Raw genomic sequence first — 24366 nt, 5'->3', positions numbered from 1 at the left:
CTTGCAGTAACAAATTCCATGCAAGAGAAAAAAACCCGCTCGACTCAGTCTTGTTTTCAACGCTGAAGGCGTTGATAGATGTACCAAATATTTTTCAACAGATTAAAGTTGACAGGTTCCAGGATTGTTGAGTTTTATAAAGGTAGTAACATAAAAGCCCAGTAAAAATGGTTTTCATTAACTCAACATACCAAAAACGTTTACAACAGGGTAATCACATCCACATAAGGACCCTTACATCAGCGTCCAGCTCCCGTAGCACAGTCGGTTAGAGCGTCGTACTTATAAGCAGTACTGGCGATGGATGCCGAGGTTGCTGAAGTAATGCGAAGGTCGCGGGTTCGAACCCCGCCGGGAGCAGGACTGTTTTTTTATTTTGTCACATTTCATATGAAGCACGTCTTGCAACGAAGGGAACTAGAGCGGGCAGTTTCTGTCCGCACCAAATTGAAACGCTTAGAACTTTTTTAAGATTTGAGCAAACGCTACCGAACTTTTTTAGAAAATTGTTTGCAAACAATCTGTTATGGAAGGTCAGTGCTCACTAAAAATTTGATGATGTTATGGCAAACATATTTATTTTAACAGTTACGGTTTCAGAAAGATTCCCGTTTTAATAAACAGCCATTGGCTTTCTTACAGAAACGCTGTTTTCCTTATAACATTTTAGAGTTCGTCTTTTGGTTGTGATGTTGTGATTACTTTTTGACCAATCTTGAGGGATTTCTGAAGTTCTGGGAAAATCCAGAAATCCGAGATAGTGGATCCAAGATGGCCGCCGTTTTAAAAGTGTGACGTATTATCCGTGTTGATGTTGTTAGGGTCTTAAAGTCTTGACTCAGTGAATACCCTCTTTAACCCTGCACTGGGTGTAACAGTGTGGGTCGCGGTCAATACATTTAACTGTGTCCCAGAGCGGATAGTGTTCGATCTCGTTGGCATGTTCTGAAACTGCTGAGGACTTAGTACGAGCAAGCAAGCAGTGTGTCTCTGTCGTATCCTTAATCCGTTCATGCATTTATCCGGTCTCCAGTGTCGACAAATGTGGCCTGAATTTGTGTCTATCACTGCCAGGTTTGTTTCTGGACTGTAGAATGAATGTGTTACGTTTGCAGTTACGCTCGATTTTCACAGTAAAGGATCTAATGTAGGGACGAAGTTGACTAACGTACTAACCTTTTGACAAACTATAGATTCGTACGCGAACAATAAGAACGGGGACTTGTTCGGCAAAGTGATCTCTTTGACGACAGATCCAGACGTACTGCAACAAAAGAAGATCTTCGTGTCTTCGTTGAAAAGCCCTTCAGGCAACTCGTCCTTTTTTGAATTTTTATTGTCTTTGTTTTCGTCATCCCAAATGACGAAGCCCTCTTCAAGACCCGAGGGACAATCTGGACCTTTCTTATAGATGCAATATTTGCCATCTGGCCACCTGGAATAGAGCACATATCAATTTTTTTAATCACTTACATGCACTAAATAGTTTGATGGTTTGACATTATGACTGCAGCACATTTGGGTACAACGAGTCCATTACCCTGTCGTCCAAGCTGTGCTACGAAAAGTCTATCCAAATTAGTCCGTGCCAAGCAGCAGTACTCTAGCTGTCAAAAATACTAGTTCAGTCTAGATTTTTTCATCTAATTGTTTTCATATTTGGCACCTAGTGGTCCTGTTACACACTCAAATTTTGAAAACGCTTGAGGGTACGAATCGAACCCCAGTTATTCTTTCTAATGCCCCCTGTCTTAGCGGTATTTGGGAATACCAAATATGATCACAACGCTCTTGATTCCCTATTCAGCTTATGTTCCCAACCAAAAAGGTGCTTAAAATTGTATTTGGTTTTCGATTTGCTTATCATCTTGTGAATTTGATTACTCTGCTTACCTCCCACCGCCATCTTCATCCGTCTTTACACAAAATTCATGTCTAATTCCCTCGTCGCTGAATTCACCCGCCAGATGGAAGCTGTCTGAATGTTGATTTTCTGTTCCGTCATCCTCTGTATCATGAAACCGGTACCCAGTCTTCCATTGAAATCCATCGGTTGACGGACAGCCATCTATCGGCTTTGGGAGACCATAAGTTCCGGATGGCCATTTTAGCTCTGTTTGAAAATATAACATCATTGTCGCCAAATCAGTAGTGCGTTACAACTGCGATCACTAAAAGCGTCCAGGCCTTTACATCTTGAGAAAGTAGGCGATGTTGTAAATTGTGAAACTTCTCGTTCGCAGCTCAGGCTTAAAGACCTCTGAGAAAAGGCCGCAACATTTCAGAATGATGACTTTACTGAAGACTGGCTATTAAGGGATTTTTATTTGTCACAAATGGTATCAGTAAAACATTTTCTAGATCTGAATAGTCGATCTTCGCCTTCAGTATGAAATTGCTGTCGTCGTACATCCTCAATAAGTCCCTATTCACCCCGAAGGTTAGTAGCATTCCCAAAAAGTTGTCGTCTTTCTCTGGCATAGTTTATCATTTTCCCCAAGCGGTGTAAATTTCCATGAGGATTCTTTCTCTTACACACACACACAAAAAAATGCCTAAAAATTCAATCAGGCTTTTCGCAAAATGCGTTTAAAACAACCGTTAAAGGATGAACTTATGGTATTGCTTCTTGTGTTTAAAAATGTCATCCCCCATAACTAACCCCCATCCATTGTCTGACAGTACTTACTTTCACACTTACTGTTATCAGAAACATTGACCGGACGTTGTTTGGTGATGTACACTGCTAGAAGAGTCTAGCTATTACTACTGAAAAAAAAAAAATTCACCTGTTGCTCTTGAGTGGACCGACTTTTTCCGTGACCTGGCTATTGTCTTGATGTAATGACCCTCTTTGACGCTCTTTTTATCTTTGTTTTTCCTTTTCTCTCTCTTCTTGCTGTCATCATTTAAGAGTTCCTCCAGACTCACATCTCTCTTGCTTTGCTCAACATTTTCCTCTGAGTTTTCTTCAGGTTCTATTGCTTGTTCTGACTCGATGACGCTTTTGTCGAGTAGAGGAACAGCAGTAACTGGCGGGCTTCTCTCTTGTCGAAAGCTCGCAACTGTGCCTACAATACGTATTTCGGCTTCTGGTATTCGCTTGATGTATAACAATGGTGCTGCAACAGTAAAGTTTCAGGGTTAAACAAAGCGATTCGATTGCATACTGTGGCTGATAGACAAAGATGTACCTAACTTTGCGGAAACATTGAGTTAGGAGACACTGAACTAGGATAAACACACACACACAAAAAAAAGGACAACGACAAGTGAGTTCATGAGAAGCTCTAAGCGGTATTATAATAAGAAAGGAATATTTTATTGAATTGTAGACTGCCTCTGGCGAAATGTATCTCTACATGTATCTCTCCCTTTGGAAGTCCTTGTCAGTCTCACGCCGATTTTCAACACCCATATTGTTACACGACTATTTTTTTCTAAGCCAAAGTTGGGAAATGATCAGATTTTTAATGCCTAGCTGATTTTCCTTAACGGTGACACATTTCTGATTTTGGATGAGTCGAGTACACTGTCTGAAGATTGTTCACTCGAAAACCTGTACTTCCTGTTCCTACTGTGCACAAATATTTCATACATCAATTTCCTGACTTTTACTACTTATAATACCTCCTTGCTACTTTCGTAAATACTTTTGAGCAGTGTGAAAAAAACTTGACTCAGTTGACTCATTATACAAAAATATTGGCGACTGCGGCATGGAACCAAGTGAACCATGGTGATGTAAAACTCGTGTTTGAGTGTACGACTGGGGATTCAAATATTTTAAAGGTGATAAGACAGAGTGACTTACACGTATCAACCTCAGCTTACATGATGGAAAACATGTCATCAGCATTTTATTAAAACAACCAAACGACTATAAATTGCTCAATCGTAATTAAGTTTCTTCATTGATACATTTGCAGGATAAACGACGACAGTTACTGACTACAACAGTCTTACCTAGGTCATATTCCACAAACAAGCAGAGTTCCAATAATATTACAAAAACAAACTTGAAAGCAAGAGTCATCTTTCAGGAATTACTGGAATGATATTCATCTCTACTACAGTTGAGCTGAAAGACAAAATAAATAAACAATAAATAAATAAATAAATAAAAATAAATAAATAAATAAATAAATAAATAAATAATAAACATTATCATTGAAATGCCTTTTAGCTAAAATAAACCTCAAAAGTACTTCTTTTTACTTTTATTATTGTTCAAATTATTTCCTTGGAAATGAAACCTTGAGAAATAGCCTGTTAAAATTGCCAACATGGGTATCTCAACGGGATTGTAGGCGCCAACAATATCCGCGGATATCCAGTGGCTTGCTTGAAATCAGACTGTATTTGCCTTTATGATGGATCAGACAATTAATTCAGCACACGTGAATTCCCGATCAATCTCCCCGCTGAGCGTTAGAAAGGAAATGGGAGATCGCATTTGCTTTTAGTTTCTGGCGGATGCTTCAAGTCAATAAATGTCGTTTTGTGAGATTTATCCAAGAGATAAACTTTCTCTTGCCACCCGGGATATGTTGAAGTAATCAAGTAAGTAAGCAAGTAACCTTTATTAAGGTCAAATACACTGATCTCATTACAGATTGTAAATGTCACTATTTTGCAGGTATTGCCACAAAAACTGCAAAGTAATCAAATGAAAATATTAGTTTGATTCAAAATAAAATTCCAAAGTAATCTATCAGAAGGCCAAAGCCCTAAAGCGCTTGTTTCCCTAACCCTTTATGGTTCATACAAGCCAGCTTTTGTTTCCTGTTTCTGAAAAGCAAGCCATTAGGAATTTCTTACTTCTCCTTGATGGCGAGTGTTGTTAGAGCATAGCGTTTGTAGCTAGAAATGAAATTACGTTCTAGTCAGTGAACAGCTACTGTGTATCTACTGTGTATCTACTGTGCATCATTGCAGTTCAGTTAACCTGTCTAATTGTCCCTGAAAAATACAAAATATATTATTTCCCCCCCCGGCATCATCTCCGCCCCTTCATAAACCAGAAACTGGCAGACAGATGAAAGTGTTTATGTTCTTTTTTGATAAAGACCTGGTCTTTGTGTTACATAAAAGATGAATGTTAATACGATTGTAAGTCACACAGGACGACTTCTCGCAGTCTCTGTCAAAATATTTTACAAAAATGGTTGGAACGCGAGTTAAAATTTATCTTTGTTCATTCTCTCCTTACAATTTACCAGATTTACCTCAGCATTACTATCTTAAGGATCTCTTACGTCCTTCAAATGATAGGGAGCTTAGGCAACGACGACGGCAACGGCAACGAAATCGTCACCTGAGAATATTTCTTCATTTCATTTGTGCTACTTCGCGATTATTTCAACTCACTTAACTTTTACAAAAATGGCGAACTATCCAGGAACCAAATTGGTAGGAGTGGTGTACAAGTTAAGAAAGAAAATGAAAAATTCACCGTCGTTCAATGTGGTCATTTCACGTTGTTGTTTTGCAAGAGGTTTTTGTGCGCGAAGAACAAGCATTGTCTTGGCGAGTGTGGGGATTAATTTTTATCGATTTCTTCTTCGCAAGCAAAATTAGCTAGAATTTGAAAATGTTGATATGGGGTTCCTTACATTGATTTCAGTGACTGGCCGTGTCATAACATTTTTATCGCGAATGTGTATAAACGCAACATTTTAACTTATTTTATTTATTTTACCACAAAACTAAACAAAAGAATGAAAAGTATATGGTTACATAAAAGACCTAAAGTGACCAGGAAGCTTAAAAGAAAACCATAAGGCTTATAACGTTAGGTTTCCTCAAATAAGGCTCACTCTATCAAATAATGCTTCCCTGATGTAGTTACTATCGATTCATATCCTATATTACTAGTAGAAAAGTTGCCTAACTAAATGGTGGAAATAAGTATTTCTTTAGTGAGAAACTTACTCTTGGTTCATCTAAACGCGTTCATAGTCAACTTGGCTTTTAGAACCTCTTTGGAAAATTATAAGAAGATACATCTTCATCTCAGCTGTATAGAATTGCAGCTTCACTTTTCAATGACACTAGAGAGAATGATTAAGAATAACGTTTACGGCGAACGGTAGAAATGACCACGTACACGTGACCATGTTTTTCCTACATTTGACACTCGCTGTTTTCAATTTCTCAGTAAAATTGAGTAGTTTTGCGTTAGCATCAAAGACCGGAATTATTTTGCACTGTTTTCAAGTATGTATTCATTTTTTCAAGAAAACATCAACGCAAATCTCACGTTTAACGTTTGCCGTAAACGCGATTCTAAACCTCTCTGCTGCCGCGATTATTTTCACGTTGGTGCGAAACACCTCGTGAATCACGTAACTTAAAAACACGTTATTATCTAAACAATGTTTCTTCGGCGCATGCATCTACTCACGTTGTAACGCAAATTGACTTTTGAAAGTTGTTCTTACTGCGAAATGCGTAGCAACCGTCAAGTGACGTCCTTCTCGAAGTCGTTACATGCAAAAGGAAATTTCGTAAAGCCACCGAAGAAATGTGTCTGAACATTTTGCTTTCGGTTTTCTTGTTTTGGTTCATTAAATCACTCGCTTGAAAAAAATGTGATGCTTCGTAATTTTAAGGCTGATCTCATATTGGTTTCAGCTTACGATTTCCCATCTTTTAACCTCAGAGGAAGCTAGACGGGTTAGCAACTTTGATTAACGTTATTAATTTGGAATATTGTCCGGGCTTTTATTGATCGAAATTTGATCTATAGATGACCCATAGATCAAGGAATGGTTGCCTTTTAACCATATATAAACTATATCCTAGTTAAGCGACAAACGTGTTCTTATAAACTGCGGGCTTGCAGTTGTTGCATAGGTGTATACATCTCTCACAATTGCTTTAAGAACTCGGTAAGAACGTTAATACTAATAAAGAGTTGAATTACTATTGTATTGAAAGATTTAATAGCGGCAAGAGTTTGTGGATTTAAACAAAGCAACCATAAAACCAGCAACGTGATTTGAACCTAAACTAACCTCGTAAGATCCTCCTACAATAACCGCACGAACAGACATCGGATCCTCACAAATGAAAACATTATTGGATAAGGGTCCTTTAAGCAGTATTCACAAACGCCCTAAAGTTACTTCGAAAAACTTCTCATTATCCTTACCTTTTAGGCTTTAGGTGTCCGCCATATTTCTTTTCACAGCCTTGATCTATCAATAAATTAACACGGGCCCTCCAGTTACATAATGACCCGCTCAGTCGCACAACAAACAGGTTCTAGTGACGTCACGGTGTGTCCACCCTCTTGTTTTGGTACTTTGCTTGTTGACTTGCACGACTGAATTGAGAAGATTAGTGAATTTTTGGATTCTGTTTCGGTTGAATAATGTCAAGAAAAATCAATCACAGAAACATTTTCACGGCTGGCTTAGTATTTGCTAGTTGAAAGCGAAGCTAGTTAACAGGTGGGCAGGGGTGGCGAATTGTTAGCGAAAACATTGTTTGTATGGAACGGTGGGAGGACACATTTGTTTCTTAGATCAGCTAAGATTTCGCCATTCTAGTAAAAAGATCTTGGGAAACAAGAAACCTTGTCAGACTGTCCGATGTTTTTCCTGCTCAAATTGTTGGAAAATTTAATGTTCGAAGCCAGGCTATTATAGCAAATGATGCGTTTGATTTTAACCTCACGTTCAAAGTTATTGAACTGAGTTGAAAGCAAAACTGAGATGGTGCCGGACCCAATGTCCCATGTAAATCAAATTAAGTTGTGTGGTAATGGACGCAATATCAAAATTGAACATCAACATGAATAGTCTTTGCGAAACTAGTGTGTATCTTCATTAACCCCACACCTAAAAACAATGCTTCCGTCGCTATCTGCCTGCCTGCATTTTTAAAGTGACAGTAGCGCCGATATGCAACATCTATTAATGTACGTTACGTGACGTAAAAATGAAACTGGTGCGAGATTCAAGCGAGTACATAATTGTAAGTTTGGAAACCACTCGCATGGCTACTTAGTATACAGCAATCCTAAATCTATAATCATCAGGAACTACATTTGAACCATGCTTTTTCATGTCAGTTTTGTTCAACAAGAAAATTACTTAAATTTTAGAAAAGAGTATGCACACAGCGAATCGCTGGGACTGATCGTGATGTAGGTAGAATTACTGGATCGCTATAAAAGTTGCCAGTCAATACAATACTTAAAAATCTGAAGGTATAGCTGCAGCGAGGGGGTAGAAGTATTTAAAGGACAAGAGTTCGAGTTGAACCAAGGGTAAGTCAGTTAAGTTATCATTAATAAGTCGGGTTTCATGATCAATTTTCTCATGTCTGAACTTTCTTTAGACTAAAAGAATCGAATAATAATCCCCCAGAAGGAAAACATAAAACTGCAACAGAAATAGTAATAAACCACAAAGTATCGAGAATGGAAAAACTGACTGGGAAAGCATGGTTTCTCAAGAATTAACAATGAACGGAATTCAAGAAATACCTCTTAGTAACCGAGTTCTCGGTCTGTATTGTAAGTTACAGACCGAGTTTTCTCCCTTTGATTAATGGCGCTTCGCACTTCGCGTAACAATTAGTTATTTTATTAAGGCTGAGTATATGTATGGCGTTCGGCAGTGTATATCGGATCGGATCGGATCGGATCGGATCGTTCACATCATCCATCACCTTGGTAACTTGCTCCTTGGGTAAACTACTTTCCTTCGTACAGTCGTGTAAATTGATAAGAGTGAGGCAGATTATTTTTTTTATGGTCACTTCTTCATGGCAGTCAATTAGTTCTTTTATCAGAAAGATAAACGGAAGAAAGACAACAACTGTTTACACAATTTACAAAGTGATTTTATGCAGAACTCGTGCTACGCTGATTCTCTGTACGTACAACTTACTTGTTAGCTTCTCTAACAATACAGTACTCAATGTTACCCTTATCAAATAGGGCTTCATTTTGCATTCTTGGACCTGGAAGTTAGGGTCACCGTGGTGGGCTAAGAGGTCCGCCACTGCACCTGTGCATACTTTAATAATAATAATAATAATAATAATAATAATAATAATAATAATAATAATAATAATAATAATAATAATTCAAACATATTTATACAGGATTACTGCATCAGTTTTAAGAAGAAAACTGCTATCAATGCAGGTCCTGTTAAAGAAAAATAAAAATAAAATAAAATTAAAATAAAATAAGATCACAAATATTTTAGGATAGTAACATTAAAAGGAAGTTTCAAAGAGTTATAAATTCTAAGAATTATTAAAAAGTTTTGCACCTTTGTAGAAAAAAGCGCGCTTTGTGCATTCTAAGTTAACTTTTTCCAAAATAAGGTCATCATCATTTCCAGTTTTGTAGTGGTGAATGTCATGGTTTCACATTAAAATAATTTAAAAGGTATCTGGGACCTCTATTTAAAATGCATTCATTAACAAATCTTAAGATGTGTGTCTGTCTTCTAAATAGAAAGGTTCCCAGCCGAGATTGGTCAAAATTTGAATGGTTGATAGTTTAAGGGCAGCTTTGAAGTAGACGATCCTAGCTGCTCGTCTCTGTAGTCGCTCAATCTCGTCACTGTTTCCTTGTCCATATTCATGCCATACAGCATCACAATAATCCAGAACCGGGAGGACCATGGGTTTATAGAGTCGATTTGCAGCTTCAAGAGTAAGTGAAGGTCTTATTGTGGAGAACATTCGATTCCAAGTATCTTAATAAATACCTGCATCCTCACATAGTCCAAATTGTCATTGACAGAAAGGGTGTCACCCAGTACAACACCCAGGTACTTAAACGTGTCCGTGTGCTCATCGGTCTGTCCATTTAAGCTTATGTCAGTTTCATCACACTTTTGTCTCGCAAGTCGTTGATGGGTGCCGAACATCACAAATTCCGTCTTCTTCATGTTGAGAACAAATTTATCGTAGTGAAGCCACTGCGATAAATTAGGTATAGATCAAGGTTCAACTTAAGTTCAATCTCCGTGGTTGATGGGGACTACAGATATAGACCACTGTGTCATCAGCGTACATCATTATGTTGGAGAACTGGATACAGGATGGTAGGTCGTTTATATAAAGGGTAAACAGTACAGGACCAAGGATGCTACCTTGTGGTACACCACCACGTAAGGACAGGCATAGGACTGGATAGCTCAACACCGATACAAATTAAACAGCCTGAGTTGTGTTAGTTAGGTAGCTGGTCAGCCACGCGAGAGAGATTTCCTCTAGACCAAATCTTCTGAGCTTGCAAATGAGGTCGTCATGCATGGGGGACGGTATCAAAGGCCTTTCTTAGGGCAATAAATAGTGCCCCGGTTAGTTTTCCCGCGTCTGTGCTGTCTGGATCGAATGGTGCCGTCTAAACCCCGATTGAAACGAATTTAATAGTCCATGTTGATGTAAGTATTGCTGAAGTTGAACGTTGACGGCCAATAAAAAAAATAGTTTTCACTAGTTCGACGGTGTAGTTTAAACTGAGTAATCACATCTACATACGGACCCGTAAATCTTCATCCAGCTCCCGTAGCACAGTCGGTTAGAGCGTCGTACTTATAAGCAGTACAGGCGATGGCCGCCGAGGGTGCTGAAGTAATGCGAAGGTCGCGGGTTCAAACCCCGCCGGGAGCAGAAGTTTTTTTACTTTTACTTTTTTTTTTCAAGCACATCTTGCAACGAAGGGAAACTAAGTTAGAACCTGCGTAAGGTGCCCTTTGAACTAGACAGGATGGGGCGTTAGCAAGCGCTTCCAAACTATTTCAGAAATTTGTCTGCAAATTAAGCAGAAAAACTAACGCGGAGAGATTTCGACGTTTCGATGACATCCTGTCATCATTATCAAGAAAATGAAGAAAATTTACATAAGTAAGTAGAAGGGCAGGAAGGTCAGTGTTCACTGAATTTGATGTTATTATGGCAACTGAATTTTACCAGTTCCAGTTTCAGAAATATTCAGAATATTCCTTTTTGTAATAATCAGTCATTGACTTTCTTACAGAAGCGCTCATTTTTTTTAAAAACATTTTAGAGTTCTTCTATTGGCAGCGATTACTTTTTGATTAATGGTGGTGGATTTCAAAAGTTCTAGGGAAATCCAGAAATCCAAGATAGAGGATCCAACGTGGCCGCCGTTTTAAAAGCGTGACGTAATGCCACGTCATATGACACCATCACTTCCTGTTACAGACCTCGAGAGAAACATTTTTGGACGTGCTATTCATGAATTCCATTGTCCGTGTTGATGTTGTTAGGGTCTTGAAGACTTTACTGAATACTCCTACGGGGGTAACAGTGTGGGTCGAGATCGAGCCGTATTCTGTCGTATTCACCAAATGTGGTAATTTTTGTCTATATTGGACAAACGGTCTTACTTTTGTTGATACACAGCCAGTTTTCTCTCTGCACTGGAATGAACGTTTGCAATTGCGCTCGATTTTCACAGTGAAAGATCTAGTATAGGGATGTAGTTGTCTCACGTACTAGCCTTTTGACAAACTATATACTCTTACGCGAACAACAAGAACGGGGACTTGTTCGGCAAAGCTAAAGTGATCTCCTTGACGACAGATCCAGACTTACTGCAACAAAAGAAGATCTTCGTGTCTTCGTTGAAAAGCCCTTCAGGCAACTATAGCCCTCTTTTGAATTTTCATTATCTTTGTTTTCGTCATCCCAAATGACGAAGCCCTCTTCGAGACCCAAGGGACAGCCTAAACCTTTTTTATAGATGCAATATTTGCCAACTGGCCACCTGGAAAAGAGTACATACCATTTTTTTTAAAATTACTAAGTTGTTTAATGGTCTGACATTATGACTGCAGCAAATTTGGGTACAACAAGCCCATAACTCGGTTATGGGCTTGTTTTCATATTGGACAGCTGTCTAATTCCCTCGTCGCTGAATTCACCCGCCAGATGGAAGCTGTCTGAATGCCGATTTTCTGTTCCATCATTCTCTGTATCATGAAACCGGTACCCAGTCCTCCACCGAAATCCATCGGCTGACGGACAGCGATCCACTGGCTTTGGAAGACCACAAGTCCCGGATGGCCATATTAGTTCTGTTTGAAAATATAACATTGTGGCCAAAGAGTAGTACGCATTACGCCTGCAATCACTAAGAGTGTCCAGCCACTGTTTACATCTCGAAAAAGTAGTCGATGTTTTGAATTGTGACACTTCTCGCTCGCAGTTCAAGTTTAACCATGTCCTGGATTTGCCCAAGAAAAAAATTGTGTTTAGATTTTCTGAGTAAATTTTTTTGACATCTCGGCGTCTTTCATGGACACAAACAGTTGTTTCGGTGAAAAAAACTATGAAAATATACAAAAGGATATGTTGGAATCCAAACAGTTTGTCCGTTTGAGATATTTAAGAAAGGAAAACGTATCGATTTTACTGTTTTCTGTTCTTTATCTAGGAAAAGTAAACCAAAACTATTGAATGGGCGAAACGTGCACGGACCTAGTGACGTCACGGTGTGTCCGCCCTCTTGTTTTGGTACTTCGCTTGTTAACTTGCACGACTGAATTGAGAAGATTAGTAAATTTTTGGATTCTGTTTCGATTAAATACTGAACGTCAAGAAAAATCAGTCACAGAAACATTTTCACGGCTGGCTTAGTATTTGCTAGTTGAAAGCGAAGCTAGTTAACAGGTGGGCAGGGGTGGCGAATTCTTGGCGAAAACAATGTTTGTATGGAGCCTGCGGTGGGAGGACACATTTGTTTCTTAAATAAGCTAAGATTTCGCCATTCCAGTACAAAGATCTTGAGAAACAAGAAGCCTTGTCAGACTGTCCGGTGTTTTTCCCCCTCAAAATTGTTGGAAAATTTAATGTTCGACGCCAGGATATTATAGCAAATGATGCGTTTGATCTTAACCTCACGTTCAGAGTTACTGAACTGAGTTGAAAGCAAAACTGAGATGGTATCGGACCCAATGTCCCATGTAAATCAAATTAAGTGGTGTAGTAATGGACACTATATCAAGATTCAACATCAATACGAATAGTCTTTAAGAAACTAGTATGTATCTTCATTAACTCCACACTTAAAACAATGCTTCTGTCGTTATCTGCCTGCCTGCAGCTTCAAAGTGACGGTAGCGCTGATGTGCTGCATCTATTAATGTACGTTACATGACGTATATACTAAAGCTCAGTGAATTTGATCGGTAACCATTCGGAAACTGGTGCGAGATTCAAGCGAGTACATAACTGTAAGTTTGGAAACCACTCACATGGCTACTTAGTTTACAGCAATCCTAAATCTGTAATCATCAGAAACTATGCGAATGACATGAACCATTCTGTTTCAAGTCAGTTTTGTTTAACAAGAAAATTACTTAAATTTAAGAAAGAGTATGCATACAGCGAATCGCTGGGACGGATCGTGATGTAGGTAGAATGACTGGATCGTTATTGAAAAGTTGACAATCAGTTTTGCTTAACAGGAAAATTACTTAAATTCAGTTTAGGAAAGGGCATGAATGCAGCGCATCGGCAGGACTGATCATGATGTAGTTGGTATAACTGGATCGTTCTGGAAAAGTTGCTAATCGATAATTAAAAATCCGGCCAAGTTTAACTGCAGCCAGAGGTCAAGAAGTTCTTAAAGGACAAGATTTCAAGGGTGAGTTAAGTCTCGATTAATTAGTCAAGTAACAGGATCAGTTTTCTAATGACTGAACTTTCTTTAGACAAAAAAAATATGAAATAGTAATCCCCCAGAATGAAAGACAAAAAAAAGGAACAGAAATGGTATTAAACCACATAAGATCGAGAGTAGGAAAACTGACTAGGAAAGCATGGTTTCTGAGGAATTATAAATGAATGAATTCAAGAAAATTTGAGACAGCTTTTAACCCAGTGCACAAAGTGTCATACACACATATCAAGCAGTCTAGGCATAAAGTGCGATAATTGAATAAGAGTACCTTCCCTTCAGTTTACGAACGATTATTTGTGTTCGTTGAACGGCAGAAAACTGTGTTTATTATAGGGCTGTCAGGCACCACGAGCAATGAACAATGAAAAACAGGTATTTTGATCGAGTCAGCGAATCGAGAAGAAGCTATAGCGAGTTAATGGTCTCGTATCATTAACCACTGAGAATAACATTTTCTAAATTTGAAGCAATTTAGTGCAACTGATACTGTAACTGATCATGAGGTAGGTATGAGCAGATAACTGAGATCATATTTTGTACTCTCAGTGAAATGTCTTGAGAAAAGCTGGCCGGTATTGGTGTACAGGACGATTGTTTTTACATCACGAGGTAAGAAGCTATGGATTAGAGTTCTTTTTAATGTTTTGCTTGCTTCATGGAACATACTTATTTGTGAATTAGATTTGGTTAGATGGTTAATCGTTTCTGCTCTGAGACTGACGTATAATTTCAATGATTGACGTTAGAAATCCTGCCATAATGAGACATTCAACAGGTGCTGTGAGGCTTCAATAGTTCCTGCTACGTCAAGAATGTCACTACAAATACGTTTAGATTAGTTAAATTACGAAGAGTCAGAAATTACAGAACTACTCGAATGTTCTTCAAAATTTCCTCGTCTGAAACGCTTGAGGGAGTAGAGGAAATAGAAAACTAATTGCTGCGAAATTTATGTCCATATAAACTGACAAGACATTACCTCATCGGCAGGTACTTTTATTGATTGAAATTCGGTCATAAATAACAAAGGCTCCCAGTTTTACTTCCATGCACTTAACTTAATTATCCTCTCATGAAATTTGACTTCTTTGCTCTGCGTTTGATCCGCAAACCACGCAGCTTTTATCGTTTGACAGGAAAATGAAGAATTGAAGTGATTCCGAAGAAGCAAACGTAGATAGACAAACTGAACAAAGTTTGTCATGTTTTGGTTATCCTTGACACTGGTGGTCTTCTGGTGCCATTCCACAAAAGGTAAACCTTCTTTAAACCAGTGGCGTAATTGTATCCCTTCGTCCAGCTGTGATCAGATTTGACCTTTCTTAAACCGCGTTTTAAATTATGCCCTTGAATGTATATTTTAAAAGTCAAACCATGTTGAAATCCCCCCTGAAAGGGTGGTTGTTGGTGTACATGCAATTCCGACAATTGTTGGTTTGTATGAAAAATGACGATCATTCTGTTGGTTTCATGTTTCATAGAAAGTTCGTTAGTTCGTTAAAATGTACAACAATTAGTGTTCTTTATTTTATTAAGGCTGAGTATATGTATGGAGTTGACTAACAGTTCGGCAGTCTATGTCGGATCGTTCATCTTTCATATCAGTTCGGATCGGATCGGATCGGATCGTCCATTGGTCACATCACCCATCACCTTGGTGACTTGCTCCGTGGGTCAAACTACTTTCCTTCGTACACTCGTATAACTTGATAACAGTGAGGAAGATTATTTTTTTATGGCCACTTATTTATGGCATCCAACGGTTATACAAGTACAAACTGATTGATGCAGAACTCACGCTAAGCTGATTCTGTCTGCGTATACGTTCTAGCTGTTAGCTTCTCTAAATTAAGTCTTTCAAACGTTTAAATTGAGACATCTTGATATTATCCAAACACTGGTCTATTTAACAATTATTCCACAAGAGCGCGTTGGATATGAGATGATAGATAGATGGCCATAATCATCTCAAATCTAACAAGAGCGAGTGGAATAATTGTTTTATTAAAAACAATCCAGAAATATTGCTAGGTCTTCCTGATTTCTCTTTGCGAGAACAACCGGAAGACAATATAATGGTTCCTATTTCTCGGGCATGGTATGATAGCTCTTGTTATATACCTAAAATTTCACTCAACAAAACGAGCACTGTGACTGGTTGATTCTTGGTCACGTGCCCCTGATCAAATACAAATGTATCCTGACCGGGATAAAATTTTGCAGTTGTTTCCCTCTCAATTGTTTGGTTGTTTGTTTGTTTTGCTGTGACTGTTGAAGGGAAAGTCTAAATAAATTATATAACAAAACACTTAATGTATGGTCCCTCGGGAAACTAGTTAGTTTTGTTTTCCCTCGACTTCGTCCCGGGAAACAGCAGAACTCGCGGGAAAACAAAACTAACTGTTTCCCTCAGGACCATACATTAAGTGCATAATATACCATGGACGTTAAGCCAATCAAATGCCTGGAATTGCATTATACAATGATCCAGTTTTTAATAATCTTAGTTATACCTCACCAAACATTCGCATCAACATAAATTGTGACCAAACAGTAAAACAGTACTCAATGTTACCCTTATCATACCGGGCTTTATTGTGCCTTCTTGGACCGCGAAGCTGCATGGGCCACCATGGTGGGCTCAGAGGTCCGCCACTTGTGACTTTAAAACCGCTTATGCCATGGCCTCCAAATTTACCTAGGATGATGTACAAATAAATTCGAATAATTACAGATGCGTTGTATACGACAATTTTATGGATGAAATAAACTTTAATCAATATTTTTATCCGTTTTGAATGTATCACCACAAAAATTTAAAACTTACCTGATTGAAACAATTCCGGTATCTTCTAATAGTTTGGTTGTCTTTAGCAACAGCAATGACGTCATAATGACGCAAAATGCTGGATCGACAACTTGAAGTACACATTGAAATTAGCATTAGCCTGGCGAGGTGCTGGCGTCAACTAATAAACTGCCATATAGTCCACAATGAGGAAAATAAGTTAATACGCCATGTCACTTCACTTCATCCTGCGAAAGCCGAAGTTAAGCTTCAACCAGAAAATAGCCCCTACGTTTAGAAACAGGATTAACTACAGCGTTACAACTGCACCATTTTCAGAATTTTAAAACTTCTTTTGCTGCCGCGTTTTTTCTTTCTGTACAGGAAAAGTTTCGTGGCCATCTGGTCAATATGGCCTTCCCATGCCCAAGTCAGGCTGCCCAAACAACTGGTTCGACGGCCGAAGATTTCACGACGTCGGCAGCGGGAATCTAATAGATCACAACAAGTACGAGTCCCTCCATTTGGCTGGATGGATCACTAAGGAAGGTATGGGTAATATTCGTTGATGAAGGTTGATTTACTTTTAGATTCTTCACCATTCGCCTTTGATTATCTAAAATGATAGGTATAGGCACGCAATTCATGCAAAAGCGATGACGCTTTCTTGTAAGTGGTCATTTGATCTTTGATTGTTTATTATTCCAAATTAAAAACTTGAGGACAGTCATTCCAAAGGTAGAATGTTTAATATTTTCAATCTACATTGGAAACGCTTTATGTTTCTATATAAAGAAAATTCGCTGCCGTATCGCCAATCGCTTAACTTATGCGTTAAGGCAAAAGAAAACATCGAGTTTATACTCAGGGAAAAATTCGTTTTGTTCTAGGCAGTCAAGCCGAAGATATTTGTAGTCATTTATATTTTCCGAACACCCTTCAAACCCAGGCCTTACAGTCCTTTAACTGCTTGCGATATTAAAAGTGTTGGGAATACTCAAAGTCAGCCCAAGCTCTTTTCCAAAGCATGGAAGAAATCACTACAGCAAAGGGGTTGATAAGTAAATGCGAATATGACCATGTAGAAATGTCACACTGTGCTTTCTGTAAATGGATGAAGAGGTTTAAACACCAATCTAAAACCAATGACAATGAATGCCATCGGTTTTTTCAGGTATCGAACAAGATTTTTGTATCAAGACTAGCGAAGATAAATCGCAAGACTGGCCAGAAGGAAGATACTGCATTTTAAGGCACGATGTGTGTCCTACTGGACTCTCTACAGGGTAAATACAGTAACTCAGTGTTTTTGCGTTTCACTGGCGTCTAAAACTAAGTAGAAAAGGGAGAAACACACATTTCGGTTCGCAGGACGCGTGTTATATACGGACCTAGTAAGCGAGCTAGCTTACTAATTAAGAACCTTCCTATGACTTAGCGCTCAGGGCCCAGTTGTTCGAAGCCCGATTAAGCTAATCCTGGATTAACACAAACTTTGACTCGAGTGTAACTGCTAATCAACAAAGATTCTTCGAAAAGATTTTTGGCCCTCAGCGTTTACTTAGACTTTTCTTTACCTTTAGCTCGAAATTAGTCTTTAAAACCATTTTTAACGAGCGCGACGAAAAGCGCCGATTAACTTCTAATCGTGGATTAGCGTTAATCGGCTTTCGAACAACCCGGCCCAGAAGATCGACCCGAGACTCACTTCTCCGTTGGAAGCTTAGAGGTTTCCCTTTTCCACTTTTCTTGTCCCATGCCGATACTCTACGGCTTCTCTTACTGTAATCTCTATGTCATTTTTTTTAAACGTAGCGATAATCACATTATATATGAAATCAATTTTTCTTTTTACGGAGCGATAAACTAGCTCTTCCGGATTCCTGAATCTTGATGTATTTTATTGCTTGAATAACATTATAGGTCTGTCAGCTGGCGTCCAAGCGCCTCTCATTTTCAAGACGCAAGTGGTAATAGCAAACCTTTGAAAACCACAACCGTTAACTACTGCTGTAGCGTGAGAGGTGAGGGTCTATAAGTTTTATGCTTGTTTAAACTGGTGAGAAGGGACAAAAAGGCAATGCTGTTATTAGTTTTTGTCGGGCTTTGACAATAGTTCCTCAGGATGTTATAAGTTTTAAATTAATGAACTTGTATTGTTTTGTCGGCATATTTTACACGCTTTTTTGAAGATGTATTTAAAACTAACAGCAAACCACTTTTATATCACCCTTTGATGTCACTTCAGAGAGGCAAATAATAATAATATTCATAATAATGAAAGAGTAATTTACACTCGAAATTTAAGATGGCGGATGTGGACATTTATGGCGTCATTAAGTTCTTGAGAATTCCTGATTTTTCAATGAATGAGTAATTCTTAATTTCAGTGGACAGAGTCCCTTATGATTCAGCAACAAGAACAAGAAAAACGACAAAAAACAAAAGAATCTTTTTTTAACAAACAAACCACAGTCACCCATCATGTAGCCTCCTTTAATTTTTAGTCAATGCTTCGTTAATAAAAAGTGTTGTAGTCTTATAAAGATGAATGATAGAGCATTTTTCACTTGAGCGTTGAAAGCAATATTTCTGGCTTGCTTTGATTTTGCTTTAATGTGCTCTGTGATTGGTTAGAAAAACTCGCGCCGCTCTGTGAACTAATAAAAAACCAAAACCAATTGTGACTCGGTCGTACGCGTTTTCCCGCGCTTGGCACCGTTAAGATGCATTTTCTTCGAATTCTGATTGGTTCAGTACACTGTTTGCGTCTGTTGTTATTGGTCAGATTAATTACTTTGGTTTTGGTTTTACGACACTCGATTGAAAACTGCTCTAAGTTACAAGTGACTAGTAATTATCAACAGATTGATCTTCTTATCATTAATCCACTAGGTGACGTCAAACATGCTATCTCCCTGCCTCTCGACAAACCATTCTATTTATACACACTCAGCAGCGCCGGATGCCAAAACGTCAAAGGAGCAACGCTGAAAGAAGAGAGCGTCAATTTCGATAAAAAAGATGGAAGATATGAAATTAACACAGAGGGTGAAAATCCATTCAGGATAGACAAGAATAGATCCCAGATGAAAATAACATACTGCTACTATACTCCTGGTAAGCTAAGGCGATGTTTTAATTTGATTAACAGCGTTTCTATGAGAAATGAGAAACGTTGATTTGTTATAATATAATGACATGCACTTACATCATTGACTGAGACAACAACATCAACAAATATTATCATCATCACTATCATCATCATTAGAGTTATCATTATCATCATCATCATCATCATCATCATCATCATCGTCGTCGTCGTCGTCGTCGTTGTCACCAATTATGTAATCTGAGTTCAGACGTTGGAAGGCTCATGGCCTAAAACTTTTTAAAATTGTTGTTACCCATATAAAATATGCTATAAAGACCGTTTTGTGAAAGAACAAATCTTAAGAGCCAAACAGATACCCAGAAGTGAGACATTACAGGAACATAATCATGATAAAGATAAATCCAACACCCCAGTCCCCTTCACCATCACTTATAACCCAGCACTACCTAATATCCAAGAAATACTTCACAGGAAACAACCTATTCTCAACTCCACAGATCGCCTTCAAAAAATATTCAAAGATAAACCATTCATCGCTTACCGTCGTTCACCAAACCTTCGCGACCTTTTGGTTCGAGCAAAACTAAAGAACACTAACACGACACCCAAGCTCACCTCTGGCACTTTCCGCTGCAACTCCACTCATGGATGTCTCACTTGCCCTTACATTGACGATGCAAGAACTTCGTACACTTTTAGCAACACCGGCGAAACAAGACAAATAAAACAACATATAACCTGTAATTCTACTAACCTTACATATATGATTGAATGTAAAAAGTGTAAAAAACAGTATATAGGGGAAACCAAACGCACGATCCTTGAAAGGTTCACAGAACACAGACAAGCGACAAACAACCCACATCACGCCAACTCCACAGCAGCAGTCCCTACACACTTCAACTTACCAGGTCACTCTTCTGCGGACATGCGACTTATCCCTCTCGAACTACAACCCACCATCAATGCCTCCCGCCGTAAGGCACGCGAGGCTTTTCTAATTCATAGAGGGAAAACGTTATCTCCAGAGGGCATTAACAGGAAAAACGAACGCTGAACCTTGATTATACACTTCTATATTTTTGTTATCTCATATTTACAAGTACGCTGTCTTCATGTCATGTATTAGCCAATCATTTTTTTGCATGTATTTTTTCAAATTTTAATTTTAGGAGCCGTTATTATATTTTCCTTCAGTATAGCTCTGGCCCTGAGGAAGACTAATTCTATTAGTCGAAATATTGGCCACTAATAAATCTGCCCTTTGCCGTAGTGCCAGCCTTGCATTCAGTTTTGTATTTTCACGTTCAAGTGACGCCTGACACGAGGTCTTTCACAAGAGAGATCCGGCAAAATTACCAGCAAGTTTAATTCCTGCGTTGTGTGGACCTCTGCATTCAAAAGTTTTTTAAATATGCGTGGGTCACCCCAATCAAACAAAAGATCGATCTAAGATCTACTTTTCCGCATAGTTATAAACTGCGCGATATACCTCTATCAGCCTTTGAACTGGCGAAGGGACTGTCCTTAAATCATAAGCCAGTTCCTGTTCCTGAGATGACTGCTTCCCCGAACTCATTCTTTCCGCCCATTTATGGGTATGCTCTTGTTACGTTCAACCATGTTCCTCTATCGTGGTGGATATTTTTGAGTAGTAGGTCATTCCTCTTTCATGACGCAGACATTTCAGGGGATCCATACAACTGTTTATGTAGTAACCTTTCGTATTGGTTCCCAAAAAAGTGAAGTATGCTTTCCTTTTTTTGATAGAATGGCAATGGGGTACAACTAAGACATCAAGTTTCAGGTTTTAACAAAATTTTAATCTTGTTCCAGGCGGATCCATAATAATTCCAGAGAGTCAAGAAGTTGAAAAAACTCTGTTTACAGGGGTAAGTATTTCAGACTCTCTAATCAAATAATTAACTGCAGTGATTATTGTAACTAAGGTACTAAGCAACATGTAGAATGATCCTGGTGGTAATCTGGCATACCACCGTTCGTAAACGTTTGGTTTGTCATTACAAAGGGTTCGTTTTCTTCCTCTTTAAGCCTGCTTATTTGATATCTTGATTATCACAACTCTCATAAATTCTAATGAATTTCGTTGTGTCTTAGTCTCAGCTAGACAACAAAACCCAATCTTCTGGCCTAGCGCTCGCCATTGGTGTGGGAATTGCATGTGCTATGATTGGTACAGCGTCCATTGCCGTGATAACGAAGAGGTTAATGAAGAAAAAGAAATATGATGACGAGGATGAAGATGATGACGATGAACCGAAACCTGATGACCCTTAAGTTTTTTGCTCTAGAGTATAAAATTGAGAAAAACAAAAACTCCAGAACTTGTTCAAAATTATTTACCCTGATCACTCGAAAGTACCGTCAAAATTTTATACCTCACCACAAACCATCACAGTAAAATATAAAAATGGAAAGATTTTAGAAATGTTAGATACACATATTACATAGCACACTGCCATCATTCTATGAGCTCTATGAGTGACAGGGTTAGAAAAAGAGCAAACCAGAAGCATTATATACTAAGCTCAGTGGCACAAAATTTTCCACAGAATCCAAAGTTTAGGAGCGAGTAATTTTTCATACTAATAACTTTTGTTTCTGCAATGGATTGTGTAGTTTCTATTTCAGTCCAAGGATAACTTTAAAATTGAAGACACAAATCTACTAGTATATCTTAGTGTTGAAAGTATGGCTGATGTCAAAGTGTGTACGTAGTTATGACATTTCTGTCAAGAGCCTTCCCACAGCATCCCACAGCACATTAAACTTTGCAGATTGTAGACACAAATCTAGTAGTATATCCCAGTGTCGAACAAATGGCCGATGTGAAAGTGTGTACGTAGTTATGACATTTTTCTCAAGAGCTTTCACACAGCACATTAAACTTTGCAAACATGTTCCTAAGTGTTAGCAGCTTGATGTTTTCGCAAGTTAAATTTCCATAAAATTTACAATTGTTGAAGTTTGAAGCCATTTCGACATGTTTGAGCCTTTGCAATGCCAAATGCAATTTCAAAATAGTTAAGACTAGAGCACACTAAAAACACGATATTTTTGTTTAAATGCAAAATATTTGACAATTTTCCGACAAGCGTAAGTGCATCATTGGCCATTCGATCTGCCAACACAAAAGCGTTGTTGAAAAAAGTTGAGGATAAGAGATGGTTCAGTTTCTTGCAACAGTTTTTATTATACAACATTCACCTTTACACATCTTGTGTTTGGAAACAACATTTTGGAAATTTAAACTTTAATTTCCTTTAAAAGGAGGCTTTAAGGTAGTTTTTATATTGACATGAAACATGTTTGATTATAAAATACGGGTAAGTTTTCTTGGCTCACAAGATTTATTGGTTTCAAGGGGTTTTCAGTAAATCTGACAACCTTTGATATCTTTGATGACTCGTTCATAACAAGCGTTCGTGTAAAATACATTTCGTTGTAACCCCAAATAGTGCAGCTCTGAATGCAGCTGAACTAAAATTAGTTATATCAGTGAAATAAATTAATGAACCCTTATGGGTGTCCATATGAACATTCCTGATTTCTTTAGAGGTCGCAAGTTTCAATCTTTACCGGACCAACAACACTCAGGGTTTTAAAATAACGGACATTTAGTTAAATGCTTCTTTGTCATGAAATCTGCAGGGTGATCCGTGGTCAGACTGCCACATGGCTCGAACGGCTGTGTAGAAATAGTGGGGATGTATCCACCCTCTGCATGCTATCATGTGGTCGGTTTGATAGTGTTCGAGACCACAACTTTACAGTGAAAGTTAAATAGCATCGATGAGTGTTGTATGGAGGTTACATTAAAATAAAAAGGTTAATAACTTGCTTTGTTGTAAGAAGCGGTTAGTACTCACCCTCGTGGTCCCACATTGGAGCATAGGTCTTGTTTGTATCACGTTTTCGACATAAACCCTGGTTTGAACAAATCTTAGGGTCTCGCTCTGTCATTAAACCCCTAACGTAATTTTCGTGATTGGACTGTCTCAAGCTACATTCTCCCTCCTCGATAAACGAGGCCGTCTTCCATTTTCTTACTTCAGATATTCCTAGAGTATTCGGTAGTTTCTCCAGAGTGAGTTACTTCATCAAACATTTGATGATCTTCCTCTCTTTATCGGCGTGATTATTTTGAAACCTTTTGTGCATTGTTGTATAACATACCCCCAGGCAGTGCAACTTGAATAAAGAGATAGAAGAACCGTGATACTATTAAAATATGTAAAATAATGATTTACATATGAGTACGTAGCATAGAGCTTCAACGCATAAAAATTAACATTTGGACATCCATAATTAAAAATAACATTTCGTGGAGCTAGACATTAGGCATTAAACATTTATAATTGTGATGATCGTTCCAAAATAATGGTGAGTGACAAGGAATACTTTGAATTGGCGCAAGCTGGTTATGAATAGTCCAACAATAATGGACTTTTTTGTAAAGAGAGGCTTTCGTTTTCGACATTAAAATTTATTAGTCAGTTGAGATAAAAACTGGTTGATTAAATATCAGTAGATACTTCCTGCTGCCAATAAATAATACAAACATTTCACAAGAAAAAGAGTATAACAAAAGAAAAGCCTATAATGAAAATTTTGAATTTGCAAGTGAAAAAGAATATTTCGAAGATAACGAAGTTTTCTGTTTTTAATCTTTTGCACTTACGTAAATATATCCAAACGAAATCAGAAAATTTTGTGTTAGATGACTGTGTGACAGACTTACCTAGAACAATCTAATAT

General features: G+C 38.2%; 2 protein-coding genes and 2 non-coding genes across 6 annotated transcripts in view; 3 read left to right on the top strand and 1 right to left on the bottom strand.

Moving 5' to 3' along the window:
- LOC146467623 (uncharacterized) overlaps positions 1-7225 on the bottom strand; it is an 11712-nt gene extending 4487 nt beyond the window's left edge. Inside the window, exons 1-5 of the mRNA XM_085125288.1 lie at positions 7157-7225; positions 3967-4081; positions 2790-3122; positions 1894-2113; positions 1177-1435 (exon numbers count right to left, since the gene is read on the bottom strand). Coding sequence (XP_084981414.1) covers positions 1177-1435; positions 1894-2113; positions 2790-3122; positions 3967-4036 — 882 coding nt within the window. The 5' untranslated portion in view covers positions 4037-4081; positions 7157-7225. The remainder of the gene's footprint in view (positions 1-1176; positions 1436-1893; positions 2114-2789; positions 3123-3966; positions 4082-7156) is intronic.
- On the top strand, positions 250-360 carry Trnai-uau (transfer RNA isoleucine (anticodon UAU)). The gene is made up of 2 exons: positions 250-287; positions 325-360. It is a non-coding gene; the product is annotated as a tRNA-Ile (tRNA).
- Positions 7226-10536: 3311 nt separating the features above from the next.
- Positions 10537-10647, top strand: Trnai-uau (transfer RNA isoleucine (anticodon UAU)). Its single transcript has 2 exons — positions 10537-10574; positions 10612-10647. It is a non-coding gene; the product is annotated as a tRNA-Ile (tRNA).
- A 2822-nt stretch (positions 10648-13469) lies between these two features.
- LOC146467621 (uncharacterized) lies at positions 13470-22399 on the top strand. 3 transcript variants are annotated; one of them, XM_085125293.1, is made up of 9 exons: positions 13470-13648; positions 14231-14293; positions 14821-14938; positions 16857-17021; positions 17647-17758; positions 18396-18496; positions 19368-19592; positions 21424-21479; positions 21706-22399. In XM_085125293.1, exons 3-9 carry the CDS (start codon positions 14887-14889, stop codon positions 21883-21885), a joined length of 891 nt encoding a protein of 296 aa, XP_084981419.1. In that variant the 5' UTR covers positions 13470-13648; positions 14231-14293; positions 14821-14886; the 3' UTR covers positions 21886-22399. The 3 variants fall into 3 exon arrangements, with proteins under 3 accessions (XP_084981419.1, XP_084981418.1, XP_084981417.1); XM_085125292.1 differs by lacking the exon at positions 13470-13648 and having other exon boundaries at positions 14148-14293; XM_085125291.1 differs by lacking the exons at positions 13470-13648; positions 14231-14293 and having other exon boundaries at positions 14692-14938.
- Positions 22400-24366: the final 1967 nt, after the last annotated feature.

This window comes from Pavona decussata, unplaced genomic scaffold, assembly GCF_977016875.1.
Source record: "Pavona decussata unplaced genomic scaffold, jaPavDecu1.1 SCAFFOLD_134, whole genome shotgun sequence".
Classification (NCBI taxonomy): Eukaryota; Metazoa; Cnidaria; class Anthozoa; order Scleractinia; family Agariciidae; genus Pavona; species Pavona decussata.
This window is presented reverse-complemented; position numbering and strand designations above follow the sequence as displayed.

Coding starts and splice junctions, on each gene's coding strand:
- LOC146467621 (XM_085125293.1), top strand. CDS start 14,887: ATGTTTTGGTTATCCTTGACACTGGTGGTCTTCTGGTGCCATTCCACA. Junction 17,022..17,646: donor TGGATGGATCACTAAGGAAG/GTATGGGTAATA, acceptor CGGTTTTTTCAG/GTATCGAACAAGATTTTTGT. Junction 19,593..21,423: donor ATACTGCTACTATACTCCTG/GTAAGCTAAGGC, acceptor ATCTTGTTCCAG/GCGGATCCATAATAATTCCA.